The 25,399-nt window shown below is 40.0% G+C and overlaps 1 protein-coding gene across 3 annotated transcripts in view; it reads right to left on the bottom strand.

Moving 5' to 3' along the window:
- The window catches only part of LOC139129976 (cholinesterase-like), a 33,461-nt gene extending 11,238 nt beyond the window's left edge, over window positions 1-22,223 (bottom strand). The window contains exons 1-3 of one of the 3 annotated variants that reach the window (XM_070695685.1): window positions 21,721-22,223; window positions 18,665-18,827; window positions 9,147-9,224 (exon numbers count right to left, since the gene is read on the bottom strand). In XM_070695685.1, the coding sequence (XP_070551786.1) occupies window positions 9,147-9,224; window positions 18,665-18,827; window positions 21,721-22,125 (646 nt within the window). In that variant the 5' untranslated portion in view covers window positions 22,126-22,223. Of the gene's footprint in view, window positions 1-349; window positions 817-9,146; window positions 9,225-18,664; window positions 18,828-21,720 lie in introns of those variants that run through there. The other 2 variants (XR_011551730.1, XM_070695684.1) reach the window with 2 other exon arrangements.
- Between the last annotated feature and the right edge of the window lie 3,176 nt (window positions 22,224-25,399).

Genomic DNA, 25,399 nt, shown 5'->3' with positions numbered 1-25,399 from the left:
TTGTTGAAACTGGGAACATTTTGTACACTAATTTAAACATTCGTCACTAACTGAATCATGGCCGTGCAAAACAGTGAGGGCCCCGAATTATCAGAGATTGCCGATTAACTGTAGAGAAAAGATTATGTAACAGTGATGGGACACCCTCAGTCGGCTACAGGTGACTGTATGCCGTATTTCTGTTTCGCGAGAAGAAAATCCTTACAGCATGTTTTTGATGTATTGTTTTCATCATAGTTTGTCGATTACTACCAATTTTTTGTTAGGACTCGACGACGCTTTCCAATTATAGGTAATTTCCGACCCATGATACCAAATAGTAACTATCACACGATTAATCTATACTTACATCAGACACCGGTTTAAACACATTCAGGTAAAGGCAATCTTCGCTGGTAGGTTCTTCCAATGGAACAAGCGGCACGTTCGGCTGACGACAGGCCGATCCAGCATTGCTTGCATCAAGCACCCCCTCCCAGGGAGCTTTAGGCTGTGGAAGTCGAAACCTGAGGTCACCGACCGGCGGCTCGGCGTAGGGTATCCCCTTGAAGACCTGGACGGTACGCTGAACGTCGACGTCCTTGTGGGAAAATTCCTCCGATTTTCCGACCAGTTTTCCCGATTTGATTTCTATGATCGGATCCTCGGCGAAAGCGCAGCTAATAAGTAAGGCGGCATAGAGTACATATTTGGCACAAATCATGGTTGACGCGTGTACCTGTACTTGCGAAGGGCACCTTGCGATCTTCACCATTCACAGACGTTGATTTTTGAGACACGCGTACACTCGATCGATTTGTTCAGCGCACTACTATTTATGGAGAATGTTCCTTACAGTGTCCAATCAGCGCCTTTTATGGAAGTGTAGTATACCAACATGATTACGTCATTGTCAATATCACATGTAATACTGCAAACACGTAGATATTTGTAGATCAACGTACGACATTTACTCCCACTCTGGTCTGGTTGGAGTGGTGGCCCTTATTCTCATGTCCTGATCATTTCTCGCACCTGGATGTGAAGTGCGCCCTCAGATTTTTGATGTCCCGTGTAAATACAGTAACAAAAAGGTGTACTTCGTTTAACAAATATAATGCAAATTATATCGCTTATGGCTCCGTTTCTAACAACCCAACGTAAGAGCCTCCCCATTGAAAGTTGTCCCAGCAAATTGCCCGTTTGCACATATTGAATGGTGGTGATATCATGTCGAGCGATCATAATCTGTACTCTCGGGCAAATAATTAACAGGTCACAAGGAGACAGAACTTATCAGGTCAGCTGAGAGCAAAGGTTTGTTCCGTGACCTTCCTTAGACAATAGCTTCCCAGCGTATCATTTTAGTGTCGCCACTTGTAGTACCCGTGTCCTGTCCCCCTACCCAGGAGAGAAGTTGCAATGAAAAGTCAACGAGTGGGGGGGGAAGTATCCAGGAAATATATGACTCAGGAAACAGTGAATAACGGTGACATAAAGAATGACGTGGCCACACCTACAACATGACTTGGTCGGTTTTATTCCGAATGTATTTCCATGAATAACGTTCACTGCAGGAATGATACGCTGTACGTGTAGCTTTAATATTTTTACTATCTTGTCTGTAACTGTCTCGGTCTGACTTTGCGGAAGATCTACAAAAAGTTGCTGATGTATTGCAACCATTAAAAAGATGAAAATAGCTATTACGGTCTATCCGCCACTTCAATATTATGTTGTCTTGGCAAGTGACTCAGAACCAGTCAAAGACTGTTCAGTGTGTAATATTGCCTAGAAATCATTTAGAATTCAAAAGTACTTAATTCGACGTTCAAACGCACATTAAGAACTGCTCGATCCAATATATTTCATTCTTTCATAACAAATGATAAAAACACTTCAATGGCAAACTGTCCCATGAAAAATCAGTCGCTCCTTGGTGACTTCTTTCCCTGTAAGGCCAAGAAGAATAAAAACTTTGTTTCTCATCCTCGCGGGTGTCAATGCAGACCCGCCGGGTCAACCTTTTTTCTGCTAATGGGGAAATAAAATAAAAAAATAAACGCAAAAATACGCGACGATAGTGCATAACACTGAGCTGTATAAAACAGAACTGTAAACAAAATAACTGACACTAACGTTCCATCCAGAACTGTACACATTTGTCACTGTCATATTACTGAGCTGTCCAAACTGTACCTTGCTGCACTAAAAGTCAAACGCAGAACTGTTGCTACACAAAAATACTAAAGCAACACTGCTGTGCATTTATCTCTGCGAGCATTCCTATATGTGTTTTCATGTTTTTTCGACGTTCTTGTTGATTGAAGAATAAAAAATGAGTTAAAACCCCCCGCGTCACCGCATCATTTTTGAAATATGTCTAGAATGAAAACAACACCTTTTATTATATTGGCTTATAGGTAAAAATATTGTCTTCATCTCTAAATAGTATGCACCTTGACCGTGACCTTATATCGAAATAAAATATGCGATTCTAACAGACGGAAGATAGCTGCAAAAGGTCTGGATATTTGACCTTTACTATTTTGCCTGTAGCCTACCCAGAGGAACCCTTACACCTAAGCGTTTTTTCTCTGCTACCATATTTTGAAACCCTAGTCACATCCATACATCTGTAACGTGGGAAAACCCGTCACGGTCAAAACAATGAAACTTACCACAGGGGGATTATAGAAAGCAATATATTTATTTATTTATTTATTTATTTCACTTCAGGAGCGTGATGATATGTTCGGTGCAGAAATTATATCTTGCGGGAGGCCATTCGTGAAATCGATCAATCAATCAATCAACCAATCAATCAATGTGAAAGCAATATAGCATTCGTATGTGATCAAGGGCGGGTATAAATTACATTGAACATGGGAGTTTGTGTACATCAAGGGAAACACATTTTACAGAATTGGGTTGGCGATGTACTTCGTGCAGCAAGACATATTCCCATGGCAGTTCATAGCATACTCACGGCTTATCATAGTAACCAAGGCCAATTCATTGATGTAAAATAATACAAAGAACACAAATTGCATATATTTCAGTTATTTCAGAGATCTCTATGATGATGCCTAAGGTGTATTGCTTTCTTCTTTGTACTTCTCAGCCTCGTCGTCGGGGGCTGCACACACTGTATCAACATCTGGGGAGAGAGAGAGAGAGAGAGAGAGAGAGAGAGAGAGGAGAGAGGAGAGAGAGAGAGAGAGAGAGAGAGAGAGAGAGAGAGAGAGAGAGAGAGAGAGAGAGAGAGAGAGAGAGAGAGAGAGATATTAATAATAAATACTACGTTGTAATAACATTTTATGTCGGGAATCGTCAATCATAGTGAAGTAAATCTAGGGATGACAGATTCAATCACATGATTGCTTGTCTGTGATTCTAATATGCTCTAGTATGATGGTATCGTTTCGCATTGTGTAGGTGTCTGCTCGGGCTTCAATAGTCTTGCCGACAATGCATGTTATTAGGGGGTGGTTGTATTTTGTGAACTTTGAGTCACCATCCTGTTCATTGACTTGTTAGAGTTGGTGCATGGGAATGCATGTCATTCCGCCACTTGATACACATTTTGTATCGACAATGTATTGCGCCTTGTGTTGTTGCATCGATCCTGGATCTAGAGTTTCCGGAGTGTCTATACGGTTTACACGTCAGAGCCACGAGACTCGGAGACACACGTGACAGAAAAGCCACATCGATGGCCCAGTGCGAGAGGGGCGTCACTAAGTTTTACAACAAAGTGAGTTAGAAGGGAATAAAGGTTCTAAAAGCCTCTTACTTTAAAATTCAACTTGTTTGTGGTTAATGGTTTAATGGGTTTACGCGTTATTGCCACTACACAGACAGAAGTGACAGAAAAACACATCGATGTCCCTTTACAAGAGGGGCATACCTAAAGTTTTCAACAAATTGAGTTAGAGGGGATTCAGATTTTAAATGCCTCTAACTTTCCAATTTGTTTGTCGTTAATGGTTTTTGTGGGTAAAGAGTTATATCATAGATATATAAAATGGCATAAATGAATGTTATAATTATGTAATCATGTTTATGTAAATTGAAAAAAAACTGTAGAGTTACGTTCATCATGCAAAGGTTTGATTGAGCAAAAAGGAGGTAACTCATCTTATATTACGTCCTTTATGCACAGGGCGATTTTCTGTTTTTGATGATATATTCCTGCATAGCATCATCATTATAAGATGTTCTTACATTTGGATGTTTTTACATTTTACCCGCGCAACAAAGACGTAGCTATTATGTTTCTTCCTTATTGCACTGACTTTCAAGTGCAAAAAGGTCGTGACTCAAGTATCGTCCCTACTGTAATATGAGTTATACTGACTTTTTGTCTCAAAATTTTCACAGTCTTTTACAGAAGATGCTTTCACCTTCCCGAAACACAATGAGAACTAATTTGGGATAATTGGATCTTCGTATTTTTCAAATTTCTCAAAAGTGTTAGGTGCCCTACAAGTGAATGTTGCAATATTAAAAAATTACTCATAAAAACACTAAGTGAACAACTTAGAAAAAGCGGATGAGCTTACATTTGCAGATGAAACCGACATCACTTCACTATTCAATTATCCAAAATTAGTTCCAATCGTGTTCGAACAAAAATATTTTAAATAACTTAATTTTTGACTAAAACTTGACTTGCGTCACGCTTACACTGGGCCATGGACATGTCTGTCTCAACCCTTTATAGCCACTTACTACTGTAAAACAAGAAAATGCGCAGTAAAAAGACTAAATTGTGGATACATTTGTGGATAATCGACATCACTCAGTATATCACGGTATGCTGTCAAATTTTACTGGACCTTAGCTGACGAAATTTAATGTAAAGTTAATTTGTTCAAAAAAGTCGTTCTAGGACAACTTCATGTATCTAATTTTTCTACGCGTGTTTCTGACTTTATCCAAATAATGACATTTCTTTCACATTTTGGTCAGCCCGACGTTGCAAGATATAACATCCGTGGGTTACGTCAATATAGATCGTTTCATAACACAGCCGCTGTATGAGGCTAGAGTAAGTCAACCAGTATGTCTTTGTTTACAAACCTGTATGTTTCACGAGCTTAGGAAGAAAGTCGTTCCAGAAAGCACACTCCTTGGCTTTCAATGCTCGCTTGTTTTCCATCTTTGGAGAGAGTTCTTTGTACGCTAATCCGGGTACTTTGAACAGTGGCCAGTCTTCCCCGGATGATTCCTCCTCAGCACAAGATAGATTTGGATTTCTTTGGAAGAAATAGTACGAAGATTGAGGTACGGCATATAGGGGGGAGGGGCCTATATGAGGTATATATTTTATGTATGTATGTATGTATGTATGTATGTATGTATGTATGTATGTGTGTATGTATGTATGTATGTATGTATGTATGTATGTATGTATGTATGTATGTATGTATGTATGTATGTATGTATGTATGTATGTATGTATGTATGTATGTATGTATGTATGTATGTATGTATGTATGTATGTATGTATGTATGTATGTATGTATCTATCTATGTATGTATGTATGTATGTATGTATGTATGTATCTATGTATCTATGTATGTATCTATCTATCTATCTATCTATCTATCTATCTATCTATCTATCTATCTATGTATCTATCTATCTATCTATCTATCTATCTATCTATCTATCTATCTATCTATCTATCTATCTATCTATCTCTATGTATACATGTATGGAAAGTAGATTTTAGTGACAGAGCGGTGAAAATGTACGTATACAAACGATAAAAATTCAAAGGGAAAGATCAACGTCAACATCATGATATTGTGTAAACTACGAATTTCAATATATGATCATCAGATTTTTATTACATATATTAAATTAATTTTCCATCCTGTGACAATTATTAACCTCCTATTTGTTCAGGACTTACATATTATATTGGTTTTGCTATATCGTTTATATCGAGCTAATTGAAAAATCGTGACAAATCAAATTTTTACGATTATAACATTTCTGTTTGATATCGTAGACTCTGACCATGAAGTAGTATTACATGCATTTTACGCAATTATTATAGAAATACCGGATGACGCGCTGACCATTAACGTTTATTTGTGGGCAAGGGCGAGAGGAAAGCCAAAAATTAAAGGGCGAGGCTTGACGAGTCCTTTAATTTTGGCTTTCCTTTCGCCCGCGCCCACAAATAAATGTTAATGGTCTGCGCGGAGTCTGTTATTTCCATTATATTATCAACGAACCCAAGAAAACCGTCAAAATTTACGAAAATTTCCCTTGCAAACGACAACGGGGCCCAGAACTTGTCAGCGAGTGGTGCGCGCGCTGCAAAAATTTTGCAAATCCGGAGAGTTTTCGGTAAAAAGTTCAAACTTGGCCCACAAGTGCTCCATTTTATTTTGTGATCGATTATGATCTTTTGTACAAATCACAATTTTTCACGGACATGTAAACAAACCATTACTGTGTATTTGTGGGCAGTCATGTGGTTCAGCTCGACCAATTGAAATGCGATGGACAGGGCATGGTAATATAAATTTCATTAAAAAAACGTCTTACCCGGATTTAGCGAAGTTTGTCCAGTATTTCATGACCTTAAGTGACATAGCCACTTCCTCTGGGTTCATTGTGACATTCTTCGGGGCTTTACCATGACTGAAGTGTGCTCCGAACACAAATTGCAAATCTTCCCCGTGGGCAGCTTTCATCCATGTGATCGGCCAAACAGAGGTAGACGGCACGTGGGTCATGTGATACATATACACGTTGAAACCAAATTTTGCGTAAGCGCGGGCCGATTTGTCCGCCGGGCACACGAACATGTAGTCGCCTTGCATTTTAGAGTAGGCTTCGACATAGTCTGCGTCGTCGGAGTCCGCTTCCTCCCAGTTGACGTACATGAGTTTGATTGCGTCCTGCACAGCCGGAATGTACTTGAACGACTCAAACAAGAAAGCAGACCATACTTGTTCGTAGACAGTCTTGTCCATAAACACCTCGGAGTCGTTCATCGCATGGGCCATAACCATTGCTAAAAACAGCGTGCCTTCGTCGGCGTTGGTACCAATCATGATGTTGACGTCTGTCTTGGTAAATGCTCCCTGACTGAAGATATCATCTGCCATTGCGCTTATATAGTGGCCATCGATGCGGGGTATCGTGGCGTACATAACGTCCTCTATCCCGAGTCCAGTAGCATTCATCAAGTTTTTCTGTCGATGAAAATGGTAAATGAGAAAATGCTCTCCATTAAATTTTGGGATAAGTGATTTCCCAATTGTATCTAAAAGTATATGATACTATTCAGGTGTTAAGCTACAATTTTACAATCTACAGTTAAAAGGATGTGAAATTCTTTCTATATTATGCGCAATTTTGTTCAAATGTCGCATAGAAATCAAGTCTTCCCGGTTGGACAATTATATGGTTGTCATTACCATTTCAGGGTCAAGATTTTCCTCGAAAGTCTCAGCCGGTACGGTGCGTAAACACTTGACCAATTCTTCGGTGCTGTCCCTCTCACACCCGACGACTTTGCCGACGCCGTGTGCCAGCACGCTTTGCTTTGGGTTGTTTTCTCCCAGCATGCCACCAATTGTTGCTGTTCCACTCTGATTGTTAAAAAAGTCCAGAAACTGATTAATATCACTATGCAATAAGCTCGTTGTAATATAAGTACATTAAGACAACTTAAGGTATTATGCGCCTCGGGGACAGACGTTTGGACTTTCAAACTTTTAGAATTCTTTTCTTATCAATTACTTGGGGGTTTTTTAAAGCTCTTGGCGTAAGGAAATAATTTCACTTAGTTTTTCGAAAATTTTTACTTTTCTCCATAGAATTAACATAGCGATGGCGACCATTTTGAATTTCAAATATCGATAAACCATCGGTAATTTGTTTCGCTAATACCAAAGTTTGCACTGTGACCTCCGATTTTTATCCTTGATTTTGAAAGATGATGGTTGAAAGATTCCTCGAGGAAATTTGGGCGAAAGTTTGTCTTTCACTTTCGAGGAGCATACTACTGTAAGCTTGGCGACTTGGCGTAACCAATCCGCGATGCGATCTTCTTTGCACAGATATCGTCTGCCCTCTTGGAATCGTTACACTCATTTACCTAAAAACGTTGACTTGGTTGAAATCGGTAAATAAATAAACAACAAATGATACATTTTTGTTCAAGAGACCTCTCTTTTGTTTTTCATAAAAAATTATTTGAATCAGTGAACAAGAATAAAGTCACGGTGGATTATCGTGCAAAAAAGGACTCAGCGGAGGATGACGGAATTGCGCCATCATGCGGTCAATTCTGCCTTCAAGGATAAAATTTGAAATTTGTTGCTATTTTGCACGCATAATCGACAAATTTGATTATTGAATAGGTTGCAAAAATATACATAATAATAAAATTCAAGACGTCAAATGAAAAAGTGAGAAATTGTTAAAGGCGAGAATCGTCCTTCAAATATGGCTAAATGGCACAAAAATAAACCTGAGCATCTTCACCTGTTGCGACGCCACACATTGTCCTGAAGACGATGAACATTAAAATTCACTAGCTCAAATATTACCTACCTGCATAATGGCCCTGTGGAACAGTCCATCACTCAGTGGCGATAGAATCAACAACTCAACACTGGAGCTTCCAGCACTCTCACCAAATATTGTCACCTGTCTGGGTCTCCACCAAAAGCTGCGTACATAAACATGAACGAAAGACATTGAGTCTGCGCATGACAAGCAACGCTCCTTGTGTCCACACACTTAGAATCACTTTCACATCAACTGCACTTCCAATTCATGTTGCTGAGTATTCTGTCCATTATTTTACTTCGCAATCAAATTGTAAATAATCTGTATTACGTTTTTGACAATGGCTTACAAGTAATATTGAGACGTTATGCAAATAGGTATAATTTCCTGCGCTCTTTTTTAGAAGCTCGAGCTAGGCTTTGCAGAAACTAAAATGGATACCCCAACCTCGAACAGACAGTGAACTGTGTTCAGTCATAGCAAATGGTTGGTCATCCGTCGGAGTTCGCCCCATACATGCTGTGTCCAATTATAAAGGAAATAGGCGAAAAGTCTTTCCAGGCGACGCATTAAGTCATAATATCATATGCATATTTGAAACACAAAATAAGTCCAGCTTTACCTGCGATGTTTTCTTTGACCCATTTCAAAGCAGCTACCTGATCGTGCAATCCGTAGTTTCCAGGGGCATGCTCATCACCTGTCATGTAATCGAGTCAGATTATTAACAAAATGAAGCAAAAATAAATATTGAATGACCTTGAACAAAGCTGTGAAATGGACTAACACACTCATCCTTTTCAAAAAGCGAGAATTCAATCAACAACTTTACAATAAGACACAGGCCACCCTGTGCACGGGAAAAACTAAAACGAAGGGGGAAGGGGGAAGGGGGAAGGGGGAATACGAAGGGCTATGATATTCACATTGTAAGTACATAAAACTTTGACAACACCATGCAAAAATGAAATATTGTCCTGGCTTTGATTAAAATATGCAAAAGTGAAATATTACCCACACGCTTAAGGGACTTATGTTAGTAGACCAAGGAGGAGGGGGCTTTATGCGCAATGAAATATATACACGCACTGGCACTAATCTGATGGGGGTCTATAACTACCACTGTTACCTTAAAGGGGACATGATATTCACCGTCTTAGTAGAGACTAATTTCACAACAATATGCAAAAAAGAAAAATTGCCTTACACTTAAAGTACGTTTCTATTGGCCGAAGGGAAGGGCTTTGGTACAGTGCAATATACAAGTACCAGCATCATACTGATCGGGGCCCATAACTATCACTGATGGCTGAAGGTGACAAGATATTCATAGTAATAGAAGAAACACTTTGAGAAAAGCATGTAAAAATGAAATATTGTTCTCACGCTTCAGGGACTTAAATGCATGAACAAAAGGGGAGGGCTTTGTGCGTTATGTTTAATATAGAGGCATTAGTGCCATACTGAAGACGGGGCCTATAACTTTAAATTTTGCAGCGAAGGGAGACATGATATTGTCAGTGTCAGTAGAAAACACATTCATAACAATATACAAAAATGAAAAAGTGTCCTCAGGCATAAGGGACCTATGTTATTGGACGAAGGGGGGGCATAGTTTATAACGTATAATATGAAGGCATTAGCGCAAAACTGAAGACAGGGCCTATAACTTTAAATTTTGCCACAAGGGACATGACATTCACAGTGTCAGTAGCGAAGAGTTTGATATAAACATGCAAAGTTAAATTATTGTCTCAGGCATAAGGGACTAATGTTATTGGACGAAGGGGGCATAGTGTATAACGTTTACTATTATATAAGATTAGCGCCATACTGAAGACGGGGCCTATTACTTTAAATGTTGGCACGAAGGGGACATGATATTCACAGTGTAAGTAGCAAAGAGTGTGATAGAAACATGCAAATATAAATTATTGTCCTCAGGCATAAGGGACTTATGTTATTGGACGAAGGGGGGGGGGCATAGTGTATTACATTTACTATAAAAGGATTAGCGCCATACTGAAGACGGGGCCTATAATTTTAAATTTTTGCACAAAGGGATATGATATTCACAGTGTCAGTAGCAAAGAGATTGCTAGAAACATGCACAGTAAAATATTGTCCTCGGGCATAAGGGACTAATGTTATTGGACGAAGGGGGGCATAGTGTATAACGTTTACTATAAAAGGATTAGCGCCATACTGAAGACGGGGCCTATAACTTTAAACTTTGGCTCGAAGGGGACATGATATTTACAGTGGCAGTAGCAAAGAGTTTGATAGAAACATGCAAAGTTAAATTTTTGTCCTCAGGCATAAGGGACTTATGTTATTGAACGAAGGGGAGGGCTTTACGTACAATCCATACAACACAGCTCTAGTAGCATACTGAAAGTGGGGCTTATAACGTTCACTGATGCCACAAAGGGGGACATGATAGTCACATTGTCATTAGCGAACAGGGTGACAGAAACATGCCAAGTTAAATTATTGTCCACAGGTATATGGGACTGATTTTATGGGACCAGGTTGGGGCGGAGGCTTTGTATAGAATTTATAATGTACAGGGTGTAGCGCCATACTGAAGATGGGGCCTATAACTTTAAATTTTGGCACGAAGGGGACATGATATTCACAGTGTCAGTAGCAAAGAGTGTGATAGAAACATGCAAAGTTAAATTATTGTCCTCAGGCATAAGGGACTATGTTATTGGACGAAGGGGGGGGCATAGTGTATAACATTTATTATAAAAGGATTAGCGCCATACTGAAGACGGGGCCTATAACTTTAAATTTGCGCACAAGGTGACATGATTTTTACAGTGTCAGTAGCAAAGAGTGTGATAGAAACATGCAAAGTTAATTATTGTCCTCAGGCATAAGGGACTTAATGTTATTGGAAGAAGGGGGGCATAGTGTATAACATTTACTATAAAAGGATTAGCACCATACTGAAGACGGGGCCTATAACTTTAAATTTTGGCACGAAGGGGACATGATATTCACAGTGTCAGTAGAAAGAGTGTGATAGAAACATGCAAAGTTAAATTATTGTCCTCAGGCATAAGGGACTTATGTTATTGGACGAAGGGGGGGCATAGTGTATAACGTTTATTATAAAAGGATTAGCGCCATACTGAAGACGGGGCCTATAACTTTAAATTTGCGCACAAAGTTGACATGATTTTTACAGTGTCAGTAGCAAAGAGTTTGATAGAAACATGCAAAGTTAAATTATTGTCCTCAGGCATAAGGGACTATGTTATTGGACGAAGGGGGGCATAGTGTATAACGTTTACTATAAAATGATTAGCGCCATACTGAAGACGGGGCCTATAACTTTAAATTTTGCTAGTAAAGGGAAAGCAACTCCACACATCGTTCATATATTGGTGATTTGCGTTTAATGTATAGTAGTGTGTATTTTTTGTTTCACTGTCTTGTGTATAGAACCGATTAGGCACGGCGAGACACAGCTGTAATCTGCGTGTCAGTGCAGACTGTACTCCAGAGTGGAGAGACTGCGTACGACACTACGATCCTTTAACGCTATGTTTCGAAAGTTTGCCAGACTTTCTTCATCAGTCGCCTCAAGTTCATCTTCAGTGGATAAATTGTGTGGTATATTGGAAGATTGTATGTATTCCTATATTGTCCCACTGGAAGTTGTTCTTTTATTCTGGAAGCTAGGATATCTCATTTTGTTCAGTTGTGTTCAAGGTCGTGTCGTATCGTGTTTACCAGATTGAGAAATAGATAGATAGATGTGGTCGTCAACATGTTTAATGTTGTGCTGTCAAAATGTTGTATTTTTTCTGTGTTATAAGTTGTCAGTTGTAAACTTTGTTTGAAATCATTGGTTGACGAGTTATTTTTGACGCTTCCTTATTATGTAATCATTAGTGTATACAATGCCATTCCGCTTCCTCTATCTAACGGTTTGATTGGTATCTCACCGTTTTCTGATAGTGTTCTTCATGACATGCCTTCGACATGAGATGTGTTCTATTCTGTGTTTCAGAAGGGAATATTGAGATGAATTCGAGGCTGCTATGTGTATCGATGTTCATTTTGGTTTGTGCCCATGTAATGCGACATATTTGTTGATGTTATGTGCACTATTTTGTTCTCTGTTCCTGTGCCAGCTTATACTGTTACCGCCTGTCTTTATTTTGTAATTTATGTGTAATTTTAGTGTACATTTTTGGTGTTGAGGCATGGCACAGTGTTGATACGGTAACTCTCCCTGTTGAATTTGTGTTGGCCTTTAAAAGGCCGTTTGGTATTGCGATCCTTGTTTGGCCCGTGCTGTATCCAGTATGTACGTTGTTCACAACGTACTATGCCCTCCCCCTTCGTCCAATAACTAGGTCCCTTATGCCCGATGACATTAATTTAACTTGAGTGTTTCTATCATACACATCGCTACTGACACTGTAAATATTATTTCCCCCTTCGTGGCAACAGTGATAATTATAGGCCATGATTTCAGTATGGCGCCAGTGCCTACTTATTATACATTATATACTATGCCCTCCCCCTTCGTCCAATAACATAGGTCCCTTATGCCCGATGACATTAATTTAACTTTGAGTGTTTCTATCATACACATCGCTACTGACACTGTAAATATTATTTCCCCCTTCGTGGCAACAGTGATAATTATAGGCCATGATTTCAGTATGGCGCCAGTGCCTACTTATTATACATTATATACTATGCCCTCCCCTTCGTCCAATAACATAGGTCCCTTATGCCCGATGACATTAATTTAACTTTGAGTGTTTCTATCATACACCTCGCTACTGACACTGTAAATATTATTTCCCCCTTCGTGGCATCAGTGATAATTATAGGCCATGATTTCAGTATGGCACCAGTGCCTACTTATTATACATTATATACTATGCCCTCCCCCTTCGTCCAATAACATAGGTCCCTTATGCCCGATGACATTAATTTAACTTTGAGTGTTACTATCTACACCTCGCTACTGACACTGTAAATATTATTTCCCCTACGTGGCATCAGTGATAGTTATAGGCCATGATTTCAGTATGGCGCCAGTGCCTACTTATTATACATTAGATACTATGCCCTCCCCCTTCGTCCAATAACATAGGTCCCTTATGCCCGATGACATTAATTTAACTTTCATTGTTTCTATCATACACCTCGCTACTGACACTGTAAATATTATTTCCCCGCTTTGTGGCATCAGTGATAGTTATAGGCCATGATTTCAGTATGGCGCCAGTGCCTACTTATTATGATTATATACTATGCCCTCCCCTTCGTCCAATAACATAGGTCCCTTATGCCCGATGACATTAATTAACTTTGAGTGTTTCTATCAAACTGTTCGCTACTCACGCTGAAAATATAATGTCCCCCTTCGTGGCATAATTTAAAGTTATAGGTAATGTCTTCAGTATGGTGCCAATGCCTGTGTATTATATATTATATACTATGCCCCCCTTCGTCCAATAACATAAGTCCCTTATGCCTGTGGACTATTTTTCATTTTTGTATATGTTATCAATGTGTTCTTTACTGACACTGAGAATACCATGTCTCCCTTCGTGGCATAATTTAAAGTAATTGGTCCCGTCTTCTGTATGACCTAACTGACTGTATATTATACATTATACACTAAGCCCCCCCCCCCCCTTGTGCAATAACAAGAGTACCTTGAGTGCAAGGACAATATTTTATTTTTGCATCTTGCAATCAATGTGTTCTCTACTGACACTGAGAATATCATGCCCCCTTCATGGCATAATTTAAAGTTATAGGCCCCGTCTTCAGTATGGCGCTATGCCTGTCCCCCCTTCGTCCAATAACATAAGTCCCTTATGCCGGCGGACAATAATTTAACTTTGTATGTTTCTGTCAACCTGTTTTCCACTGACACTATGAATATCATGTCCCCCTTCGTAGCATAATTTAAACTTATTGGCCCCGTCTTCAGAGTGGCACTTGTGACTGTATATTACATGTTATTCACAAAGCCCCATCCCCTTTGTCCCATTATATAAATCCCTTAAGCCCTAAGACAATATTTAATTTTTGCATCTTGTTATCAATGTGTTTCTCTACAGACACTGAGAATATCATGTCCCCTTTGTGGCAAAAGTAAAAGTTATAGGCCCTGTCTTCAGTATGGTTCTAATCCCTTTATATTAAACGTTATACACTATGCCCTCCCCCTTCGTTCAATACGTAAGTCCCTTATGCCTGAGGACTATTTTTCATTTCTGTATATTGTTAACAATGTGTTCTCTACTGACACTGAGAATGCCATGTCTACCTTCGCGGCAAACTTGTAAGCTATAGGCCTTATCTTTAGTATTGCGCTCGTGCCTATGTATTATACATTATACACAAAGCCTCCCCCTTCTCCAATAGCATAAGTCGTTTATGCCCGATGACATTAACGTAACTTTCAATGTTTCTATCACACTCTTCACTACTAACAATGTGAATATTATGTCCGCCTTCATGGCATCAGTGATAGTTATAGGCCATGACTTCAGTATGGTGCTAGTGCCTATTTATATTACATTATACAAAAAGCTCTCCCCCCCCCCCTTCGTCCAATAACATAAGTCCCTTGAGCGTGAGGACAATTTTTCATTTTTCATCTTGCAATCAATGTATTCTCTACTGACACTGAGAATATAATGTCCCCCTTAGTGGCATAGTTTAAAGTTATCAGCCCTATCTATAGTATGGTGCTAGTGCTAATATATTATACATTAGACATTTACACAAAGCTCCCCCCCCCCCCCCGTCCTATATCATAAGTCCAATCCGCCCGATGACAATAATTTAACTTAGCATGTTTCTATCAAACTTTTCGCTTCTCACGCTGAAAATATAATGTCCCCCTTTGTGGCATAATTTAAAGTTATAGGCCATGTCTTCAGTATGGTGCCCATGCCTGTGTATTGTATATTATATACTATGCCCTACCCCTTCGTCCATTAACATGAGTCTGTTATGGAGGAGGACAACAATTTAACTTTGCATGTTTCTATCAAAGTGTTCACTACTGGCACTGTGAATATCATGTCCCCTCCGTGGCATAATTTAAAGTTATGGGCCCCTTCTTCAGTATGACCTAGTGACTGTATAGTATACATTGTACACTAAGCTCCCCCCCCCCTTTGTCTAATAACATGAGTCCCTTGAGCGCAAGGACAATATAAATAAATCCCTTTGCATCTTGTTATCAATGTGTTCTCTACTGAAACTGAGAATATCATCTCCCCCTTCGTGGCAAAAGTTAAAGTTATAGGCCCCGTCTTCAGTATGGCATCAGTGTTTGTATATTGTACATTATATACTAAGTCCCCCTCGTCCTATAGCATAAATGCCTTATGCCTTAGGACAATATTTCATTTTTTAATCTTGTTGTAAATGTGTTCAATATTACTTCTGAAAATATCATGCTCCCAGGCTTCGTGGCATCAGTTATAGTTATAGGGCCCCGATGTGTATGATGGTAGTACTTTAAGATTGAATTGTACTTAGCCCCCCCGTGCAAAAAATATGTCCCTTAAGCGTGAGAATAATATTTCATTTTGCTTTTATTTATCAAACTTTTTCCTACTTACACTGTGAATATCATGTCCCTGCTCATGGCTGCAGTGATAGTTATAGGCTCTGCCTTCAGCATGGCGTGAGTACCTGGCCTGTATATAGTGTATTGTACATAAGCCCGCTCCCCCTGGGGTCACCCAATAACATAACTCCCTTAATTGTATGGACAATATTTCATTTTGCATATCGCTATCAAAGGGTTTTCTTCTGTTACTGTGAATATCATATCCCAATTCACTGCTTCAGTGATAGTTATTGATCACGTATATGGTTCTTGTAATTGTACATAAAGCCACGTGCCCCGTCTTGTCCACTGACATAAATCCCTTAAAGCGCAGTGGTCGTCGCGCTGCGCATCCTCCTGAGGGGGTCCCCCTCTGTTGTAAACAAATCCAAGAACGCCGCACATGTTGCGGGTTGATTGTAATGTTTGCGATATTGCCGCTTGTTAAAATGGCGGCTGATCTGTCACAAGCGTACCAACTAACCAAATGTAACACGCAATAAAAGGTCAATTAATCTTAGTTGAATATCTGCTGAATATTGAACAATAATTGCACGCTGGATTGAGATCACATTTGCTCATGATTTTCTTGAATCAGTTGAATGGGGCTCGGCTACTGTTATCGCTCGAGCCATAGAGCTAGACGTACGCATCTACGCATGTATACGCCAACAGACTATCAACGACCGGAGCTCTAGTTTTCGACATCGCTAGCAAGGACGAGAGCTTTCATTTCAAGAGGCCCGACAGGAGTACAAAGACAACAACCCAAACTACAGAAATCTACAGCTCGCAGAGCAATGCCCGCTGCAGCAAGAAGCATCTCTGCATCTGTTCCGTTCCGTGGTCATGAACGTCCGTGTCAAACCGGGTATGTGGCGCGCTACACTCGGCTGTGGAGAATCAACTCAACTACAATGTTTACCCCGTTTGGGGTGCAAACGAGAATTCGAGTACAGGTATCAAGTCAAGCGAAGGACCTTTCGTAGGTCTTCTTGTTATGTGGGGGTCATCTCACTTGAAAGAGGATTAAGACCTACCCGGCAATCAGGAGGTACAACAACGAAGTTTGCCCAGCACCGCTAGGCCTACACCAGCTAGCGGTTGGATCACTGCCCTGACCGTGCACAGGACCAGGGCACAGGATCTCTCGATACGTCTATGCACGGTGTAGCCGTGCAATTTTTGCCAAATGCCGCGAAAACCCGCTCGTTTGTCTCCTGTCATTTTAGTATTTCTTACCACGTAATACTAGGAGAAGTAACAGTTGGTTGTGGGCCAAGTCGTCGCGGGCCGGTACGTTGTGGGACCGGATTCTCTATATCCGTGTATACGTCAATGCGGTGACCGTCTCCCAACAACATCTCTCGTGTCCTGCTCTGGCTTGCCGATCATGGTCTTGAGTATAACTTTTGTGTTAGGCATTGTGCTTGTTGCTGGTCTACATATATAGGCAATGTTGATCATTTTAGTTATGTATTTTCACTGTACTGTACATAGCATTGTGTACAACCAGCGTGATCGCGCGCGATCAAAGCTTTTTGTTCACTGTGTCTGCCTGCAGTAAACTCAGCGACATACGTGCTGAGTGTAGTGTCCCAATGTTCGTATGCTCTACACGAGTTTATAGATAGAAATACACCACTGAAGTTCGTTTCCGATCTTAATATTTTACTATTGCATGATGTTGAGTCTTACAAAAGCCTTAACAAAGTGGAGGACTGCTCCCATCTCACTCCTATTGAAGTTGAGAAGACTGATGTTTACAAAAATTTATGTTTATCAACAAAAAAATCACGCACGCGCGCGCGACGACCACTGCGCTTTAAGTGTGACTATATTATTTCTCTTTTTCATATTTTTATCATAGTCAGGACAATATTTATTTTTGCATAGTGTTATCCAAGGGTTATCTACTTAGAATGTGAATATCATAATCCCATCCTAACTCTCCCTTCCCCCTTCGTTTTAGGGTCATAAACCCTTCGTATCCCCCTTCCCCCTTCCCCTTCGTTTAGGGTCATAAGCCCTTCGTAATCCCCCTTCGTTTTAGGGTCATAAGCCCTTCGTATCCCCCTTCCCCTTCCCCTTCGTTTTTTGGGTCATAAGCCCTTCGTATCCCCTTCCCCCTTCCCCCTTCCCCCTTCGTTTTAGGGCCACCCCGGCTGTGCACAATTGTTATCATTTAATGTTCGGGTACTGCTAGAGTCCTTTAGGCGGACGTGGAGTGTTACAGTTAATTTGCTCTAGCAGCACTAAGTTTGAAATTTGGATAAATACTTTTATATTGACCCTAATATCATAAAAGGTATTGGTAATTAAGTCGAGTACTGTAAAATGGCAGAACGAAAGATACATAGATGGATAGGTAGATAGATGGACTGATAGATCGATAGACAGATATACAGACTGACAGACAGACAGACAGACGGATTGATTTTTTTATTCTGGTTTATAAGGCGTTCATCCTTTAATTGGCTTACTATATACTAGCTCATATCAAACATGATCTTGGGCTTTGAACCTACCTGTTGCGAAGAACCCGAACATACCAAGGCGATAATTTATGGAAACAACGATGACATCACCAATCGCTGCCAATGCTGTGGCGTCATAAAGCCCATCTTGGGTGGCAGAACCTGTGGTGAGGCCACCACCGTGAATCCATACCATTACTGCCAGACTGGCGGTCTGAAATGACATATCCCGAGAGAATTCATATGCGCAGCCAAAGTTATCAAATTACATGTACATGACATGATGTACATGATATCTTAGATCCGCATACCTTACTGAAAGCATGATGCAATCTCTCTCTCTCTCTCTCTCTCTCTCTCTCTCTCTCTCTCTCTCTCTCTCCTCTCTCTCTCTCTCTCTCTCTCCACAGTGCACATTAATATGCTTTGTGTCTTGCAGGACACAACGGATAGTGTTGCATTGTAGAGTTAGAAAAAAAGGAACCAGGCGTTATTTCGAGTAGCCTTGGCTATGATTGTCTTCGTGTTACTAAAAGGCCATCATGAGACAAGCAGATTTCAGTCGGTGTCAACAACAGTCTAACCAATGCAAAATTCACATTTAACATTTCACATTATTCATTCGTTAGGAATCTGTAAGTTGTCAGCCAGCCGCTGTAGACTGCACAGAGAGAGAGAGAGAGAGAGAGAGAGAGAGAGAGAGAGAGAGAGAGAGAGAGAGAGAGAGAGAGAGAGAGAGAGAGAGAGAGAGAGAGAGAGAGAGAGAGAGAGAGAGAGAGAGAGAGAGAGAGACAGACAGACAGACAGACAGACAGACAGACAGAGACAGAGAGAGACAGAGAGACAGAGACAGAGACAGAGAGACAGAGTGATTACTGACGATTACAAATTAACAACACTGTACATGTCAGACTGACAGTGTTGAGAATAGAAGAAAAGTCGAAAACTTTTCATGTACTTGAGAGTAGAATTGTTCCCGCTGGCGTCTTCTTTACCTGTGATGTCGCCAGCGTACTTGGTACAACTAAATGCGCATGCGTACACTTATGAGCACAACTGTCGTCGCCGCTGCAGCCACAGGCGGCCTCATATACGCATCTTGTTATTAATTAATAGTCAACACAACTAATTATGCTAATCCGTGGACTTATCTGGGATTTTATGGGTTGGTGAACATTGCGAAAGATAGGAAAAGTTTACATCTCTCTTTTATATGGTCTTGCTAAAACGTTGAATGTAAAGTTCAAGCTCCCAGAGTGAAACTTTTTAATAAAAGTAGTGTTACCAGACTCTGAAAGTACCTCATTTAAATGCAGGTAAAAAGAATTTCTCTTATCAGTGAAGTAATTACATGTAAAAAGAAAGTGGTAAGTGTCTTCTATTTCATCACAACAAAGTTTACATTTTCCATTACCTCTATAATTTGCCCAGTTGAGTTTATATCCCTCAAGGTCGATAGAGTTTGTTCTAATTTTAAAAAATAAAGAAACACCATGATGATCTTGAGGATCATTCACATAATTTTCTCGTGTATTATCTTTTTTGGCCCACTAATATATTGTGTTGTCACCAACACTGGGTACAATCACAGAGTAATATCAGACAGAGTGGCAACAGCTATTGTTTAAGGCGTGAAGCGGTTACGTAAGCAATCCATGTTTGCCTCGCCTCACGAAGCTCTTGGCTCTCTTTTCCGAAGAGTGCCGACCATGCACCCTTCGGTAATTTTCGGATTTTCACCAATTGTTAAGCGAAAGTATGTTCGACAAAGCTTGTGTTGTTGTTGTCGTGTGGTGCTGATCGGAATTGATGTGCTGGCGAAAACGGGAGTGTTTTGAGCTTCAGGAAAGTGGGTTTTACCGTTTTAAAAATTCCTCTAATGTTTTTATGAATATATAATGAGTGTGTTTGAACCAAATTTGAAAGTCTTTTATCGATACTGTCTGGTTTTACTCAATGGTTTACGGTCAGTCATACCGTCTTTTACACGTGCGCCAAGAAAGGACATGTTTATGAAACTGCTGGCGTGTTATGTTTTGATTGGCGTGAGGCAGTGTTTCTTGCCTGAGAGCTCACAAAGTAACTATGGTTGCTACGCGACTGGCAGTACGATGCCATCTCGTCGTATGTTTCGCATAATCTCGTGTAATTATCAACCACAAACCAAGCCTCCAAAAAGTTTAACACCTTTTAAGCTCATTTTAATATGAAAAGCCAATAGTCTACCGAGACGACCATGGAACAAAAGGCATGCAAGTGTTGCCACTCTGTTTATGTTACTCTGTGGTACAATCAAGGTGCGCAGACGCTTCACGATGAACGCCGCTGCCGCTGCGTGGCCAGCTCCCAGGAGTTGGTGTCGGCTCTGAAGTTGTAGGTGACAGCTTTTACGTTGTATAGGTGTCAGGTGAAATTTAACAGTTGACGGCCCTTGAGTTGTCGGTGCCGGATAAAATTTTGTTGCTGTCGCCAGCTTTTTCTCTGGATATGTGTAATAGTTGTCACCTGTACATTCCTATGTAATTTTGCATGATACGAATGTCATTGATAGGGTCCAAAACAGCTTGATATATTAACTTGTTTTAACTAACGATCATACCAGTTACGGCATGCGTGTGATACGGCGTGGAGCTCCCTAGTACACGTCTAGGACGTGCATAGAATCATTATACATTACCGTGTTTGAACAGTTATTCAACGTGGCAAAGTCCGTTAAATGGAGACGTTGCTGTTGACCTTGAGAGAAATAGCTGCCTGCACCAAGGACGCACTTTGTGACTACTCACATTTGCTTCCCAAGAGTACATCGACTTCAGTCACTATTAAGAACCTATACACTTCGCAATGTTGAATAACCGTACAAACACTGCTTAACGTTGCATGATTCGATACACCTCCCAGATGTAGGTATTATTACGTCGTATCATCCCAAGTCGTGGATGGTATGATCGTGAATGGTAACTTTATACATGACATTTTAATTGTAATGTCAATCAATGCCAAGAAAATAGTATGGACACGAATTGAGGTAATATATTGTGCTATGCAAAACAAGGTGGGATAATTCATTGTATTTAACATGGCAAATACCTCAATGAAATACTTACATCAGACACCGGTTTAAACACATTCAGGAACAGGCAATCTTCACTGCGAGGTTCTTCGAAGGGTATAAGCGGTACATACGGCTGACGGCAGGCCGAGCCAGCATTGCTAGCATCAAGCACCCCCTCCCAGGGAGCTTTAGGCTGTGGAAGTCGAAACCTGAGGTCACCGACCGGCGGCTCGGCGTAGGGTATCCCCTTGAAGACCTGGACGGTACGCTGAACGTCGACGTCCTTGTGGGAAAATTCCTCCGATTTTCCGACCAGTTTTCCCGATTTGATTTCTATGATCGGATCCTCAGCTAAAACGCAGCTGATGAGTAAGGCGGCATAGAGTACATATTTGGCACAAATCATGGTTGACGCGTGTACCTGTACTTTCCAAGGACACGTTGCGATCTTCACCATTCACAGACGTCGATTCCGCGTACACTCGATCGATTTGTTCAGCGCACTACTATTTATGGAAATGTTCTCCACAGCGTCCAATCAGTGCGGGCAGGAATATGGCTGCCGCCTTTTTATGGAAGCGTAGTATACCAACATGATTACGTCATTGTCAATACCACAGGTAATACTGCAAACACGGAGATGTTTGTAGATTAACTTGAAATAGTTACTCCAACCGTGGTTGGAGTTGTGAGTTCGCTTAGTGACTCTGCGTCACATGTGCCGGTGAGATCTTTTTTTCAAGCAAAGTGAAATTTATTCACAAATGGTGACTTTGATGGTAGATATGTGCCTACATAACTGTAAATAAGTGAAGCAAACGAAAAATTTACAAGATTACATTATATAACAAAGTGATATAACATGTTCATAGTGCAGTTTAACCGTCAAAATGAGTTCAAGGCGCTTCTTTTACCACCAAGTCTCACCGACCCGAAAATATACTGTAAATTCAGTTGCATCATGATATTAATCTTCTTTACTCAATATTACACAACATTGCAAGGGGTGTCTTATCTGTTACGTAGGTGTGTTAGTTTTGAACTTAAATAATCTGTTGCAATTTATTCGTTCACTGTATCATCCGACTCTGTCGAATAAATATCAACTTCATCTTCTGATAATATTTGATATGAGTTGAATGTTGGTATTTCTCCGAAGTTTCCCTTTCTCATCATGTCTTTGACAAATCTTCTTCTATTTGGTGGTTTATATGGCGTTATTTATGTCTGTTCATATCGTCGTTTAAATTGAGATACAATTTCTTCTTTTGTCTCAGCCAACATTTTATCAGGGTCGAAATTATCTAAGGTAATATCATTTCTCGCACCCGGATGTGAAGTGCGCCCTCAGATATTTGTTATCCGTTTAGTACACTAACAAAAAAGGGGTACTCAGTTTGAGAAATAATTCGCAAATAACATCATATACTGCTTTATTGGTATCATCCAACGTAAGAGCCTCTTTAATGCTTCCCCTACTTTCAACTGCTCAACTGCCGGTTTGAACATTTAGGTCTATATTGAATCGTGGTAATGTCATTGCGAGCGATCGTAATCTGTACTCTGGACAAACAACTTACCTGCTGCGAGGGGGCAACCTATCAGGTTAGAGGAAAGTTTGTTCACTTCACTCTGACAATAGCTTCACAGCGTATTATTAAGTGTCCCGCCTCAAGTCCCCGTTTCCTGTCTCTCTGAGCACAAGAAAAGCTATTATTAAAAAGTCAGTGACTGAAAGAAACAAGTATTCAGAAAGTAAATGACTCATGATCAGGAATCGGTGAATAACGGTGACATAAAGAAACATATAGCCACACCTACTGTTACTATTAGTTTTTTCTTCATTGTAGTAACTTTCCGGCCACCCTATTACTATTCGTTCTTTTGAAGGGGAGTTTGTATGTTGAACTCGCCTTGGCTGCCGAGAGGTACCTGGGGATCTTCAGTGTATTGACTACACGAGACGTTCAGAGTTCATTGGTACTACATAGACTTTATTTCCCTGTAGACAAGCCGAACAGTTGCCATCGCCAAGATACGCTTCTCCCATAGTCTAAATGTCTTGGGTCCACTGTGTTCCTCTCTCAATGTTCCAATCTCTCGAGCAACTCTCTCTGCTCTTTGTATGTTTAAGGAGGGGATTTTAAACGTTATCTTTATGGCGTGGCTTCGATCATACGATAGACATGAATTAAAGATAAATGATACATCCAATCATAACGTCAGTGTCACAATTAATATTCAAACCTCTCTGTGACACATGTTCTTGTTTTCGTCCTGACTTCCGTAAACACCCTCGTAAAACGGAATTAGCGTTATTGTGCGTTTGCCTAAAATATGGTTTGTATGCATATCGACTTATAATTGAGATCTCAGTTGTTGTTTTAATTAACCATTTTACTGGTGTCGATGACCGCTAGGTTCATTAACCTCTGCCTGAGATAAAATATCTCTGTAACACTACAACATAACTTGTACGGTTTAGGCCGAACAAAAAAAATTGTGCTGTTCCGATAACCCGACCTACTCTTGTTTTTCCATAGTATTTGCCGACCCTGAATTTTTTTAAGGCTACGTAAACACGGAAGTAAAAAAATAAGAAAGAAAAACGCGTAAAATCACGCGTTAGTTACTTTGCATTTGGTTTTTGCTTGAACGAGGATGTCTTTTATGGTTTTTTTCCTATATATGTATGATACATTTTTCTGGAAATGTGGCCAGTGGTTGACCGCCATGAAACCCTGAAAAATTCATATTTAATGATAGAAATATTTACGAAAATAATTTCTACCGACCTACCTACCCTATTTTTGAAAACCATGTTATCGAAACAGCAAAATTTATTTTTTTGCCTTATACCCGTATGAATTCTGTGAATAGCATTAAACTGGTCAAGTGATCACGGTAGGTTTCATTTATTTTTCTATTTTTTATATCTTGTCGGTAACTGTTCCGGCCTGACTTTGCGAGATCTCAAAAAAATTGTTGATGTATTGTAAACGTAAAAAGACAAAAATAGCTATCATGGGTCATCCGATACTTCAATATTATATTATCTTTGCAAGTGACTCAGAACCCAGTCAAAGGCTGTCCAGCGTGTAATGAGAGTTGAAATCCTTGAAAAGTTACCTGTACGTAATTCGACGCTTAAACGTACATTCAGACCTGTTAGATCAAATATATCTATGTCATTCTTTCATAACATATATGATAAAAACACTTCAAGGATCATTATCCCTTGCAAAACCAGTACCTCCTTGTCTACTTGTTCTCCTGTAATACATAAACTAGTGTCTTTATCTCCCAATAGCACCACGACATTATATCAAAATAAAACACGTCATTGTAACAGACGCGGGTGCCTGCAAATTTAAAAAGCCAGGATATTTGACCTTGTCTATTTCGCCTTTACCCAGATAACCATTACACCTGTAGTCTGCTAAGTTTGCAACCCTATAGCATACCCATAACTTGGGAAAACCAACCACAGTCAAACCAATGATAACATACCACAAAGGATTATAGAAAGCAATATGTATTTATTCATTTATTTTACATCATAAGCGGTTTTGGTGATATTTTTGGTGCAGAAATTATGTCTTGCTGGAGTGCGTTCGTAAAATCAATCAATCGATCAGGTTTTCAATCAATCAATCAACCAATATTAGTAACGCGCCATAAGCAATATTATTCTCGGAGTCGTGGTTGAATCAGTGTACATTATGTGCCTT

This window comes from Ptychodera flava, chromosome 3 (genome assembly GCF_041260155.1).
Source record: "Ptychodera flava strain L36383 chromosome 3, AS_Pfla_20210202, whole genome shotgun sequence".
Lineage (NCBI taxonomy): Eukaryota > Metazoa > Hemichordata > Enteropneusta > Ptychoderidae > Ptychodera > Ptychodera flava.
This window is presented reverse-complemented; position numbering and strand designations above follow the sequence as displayed.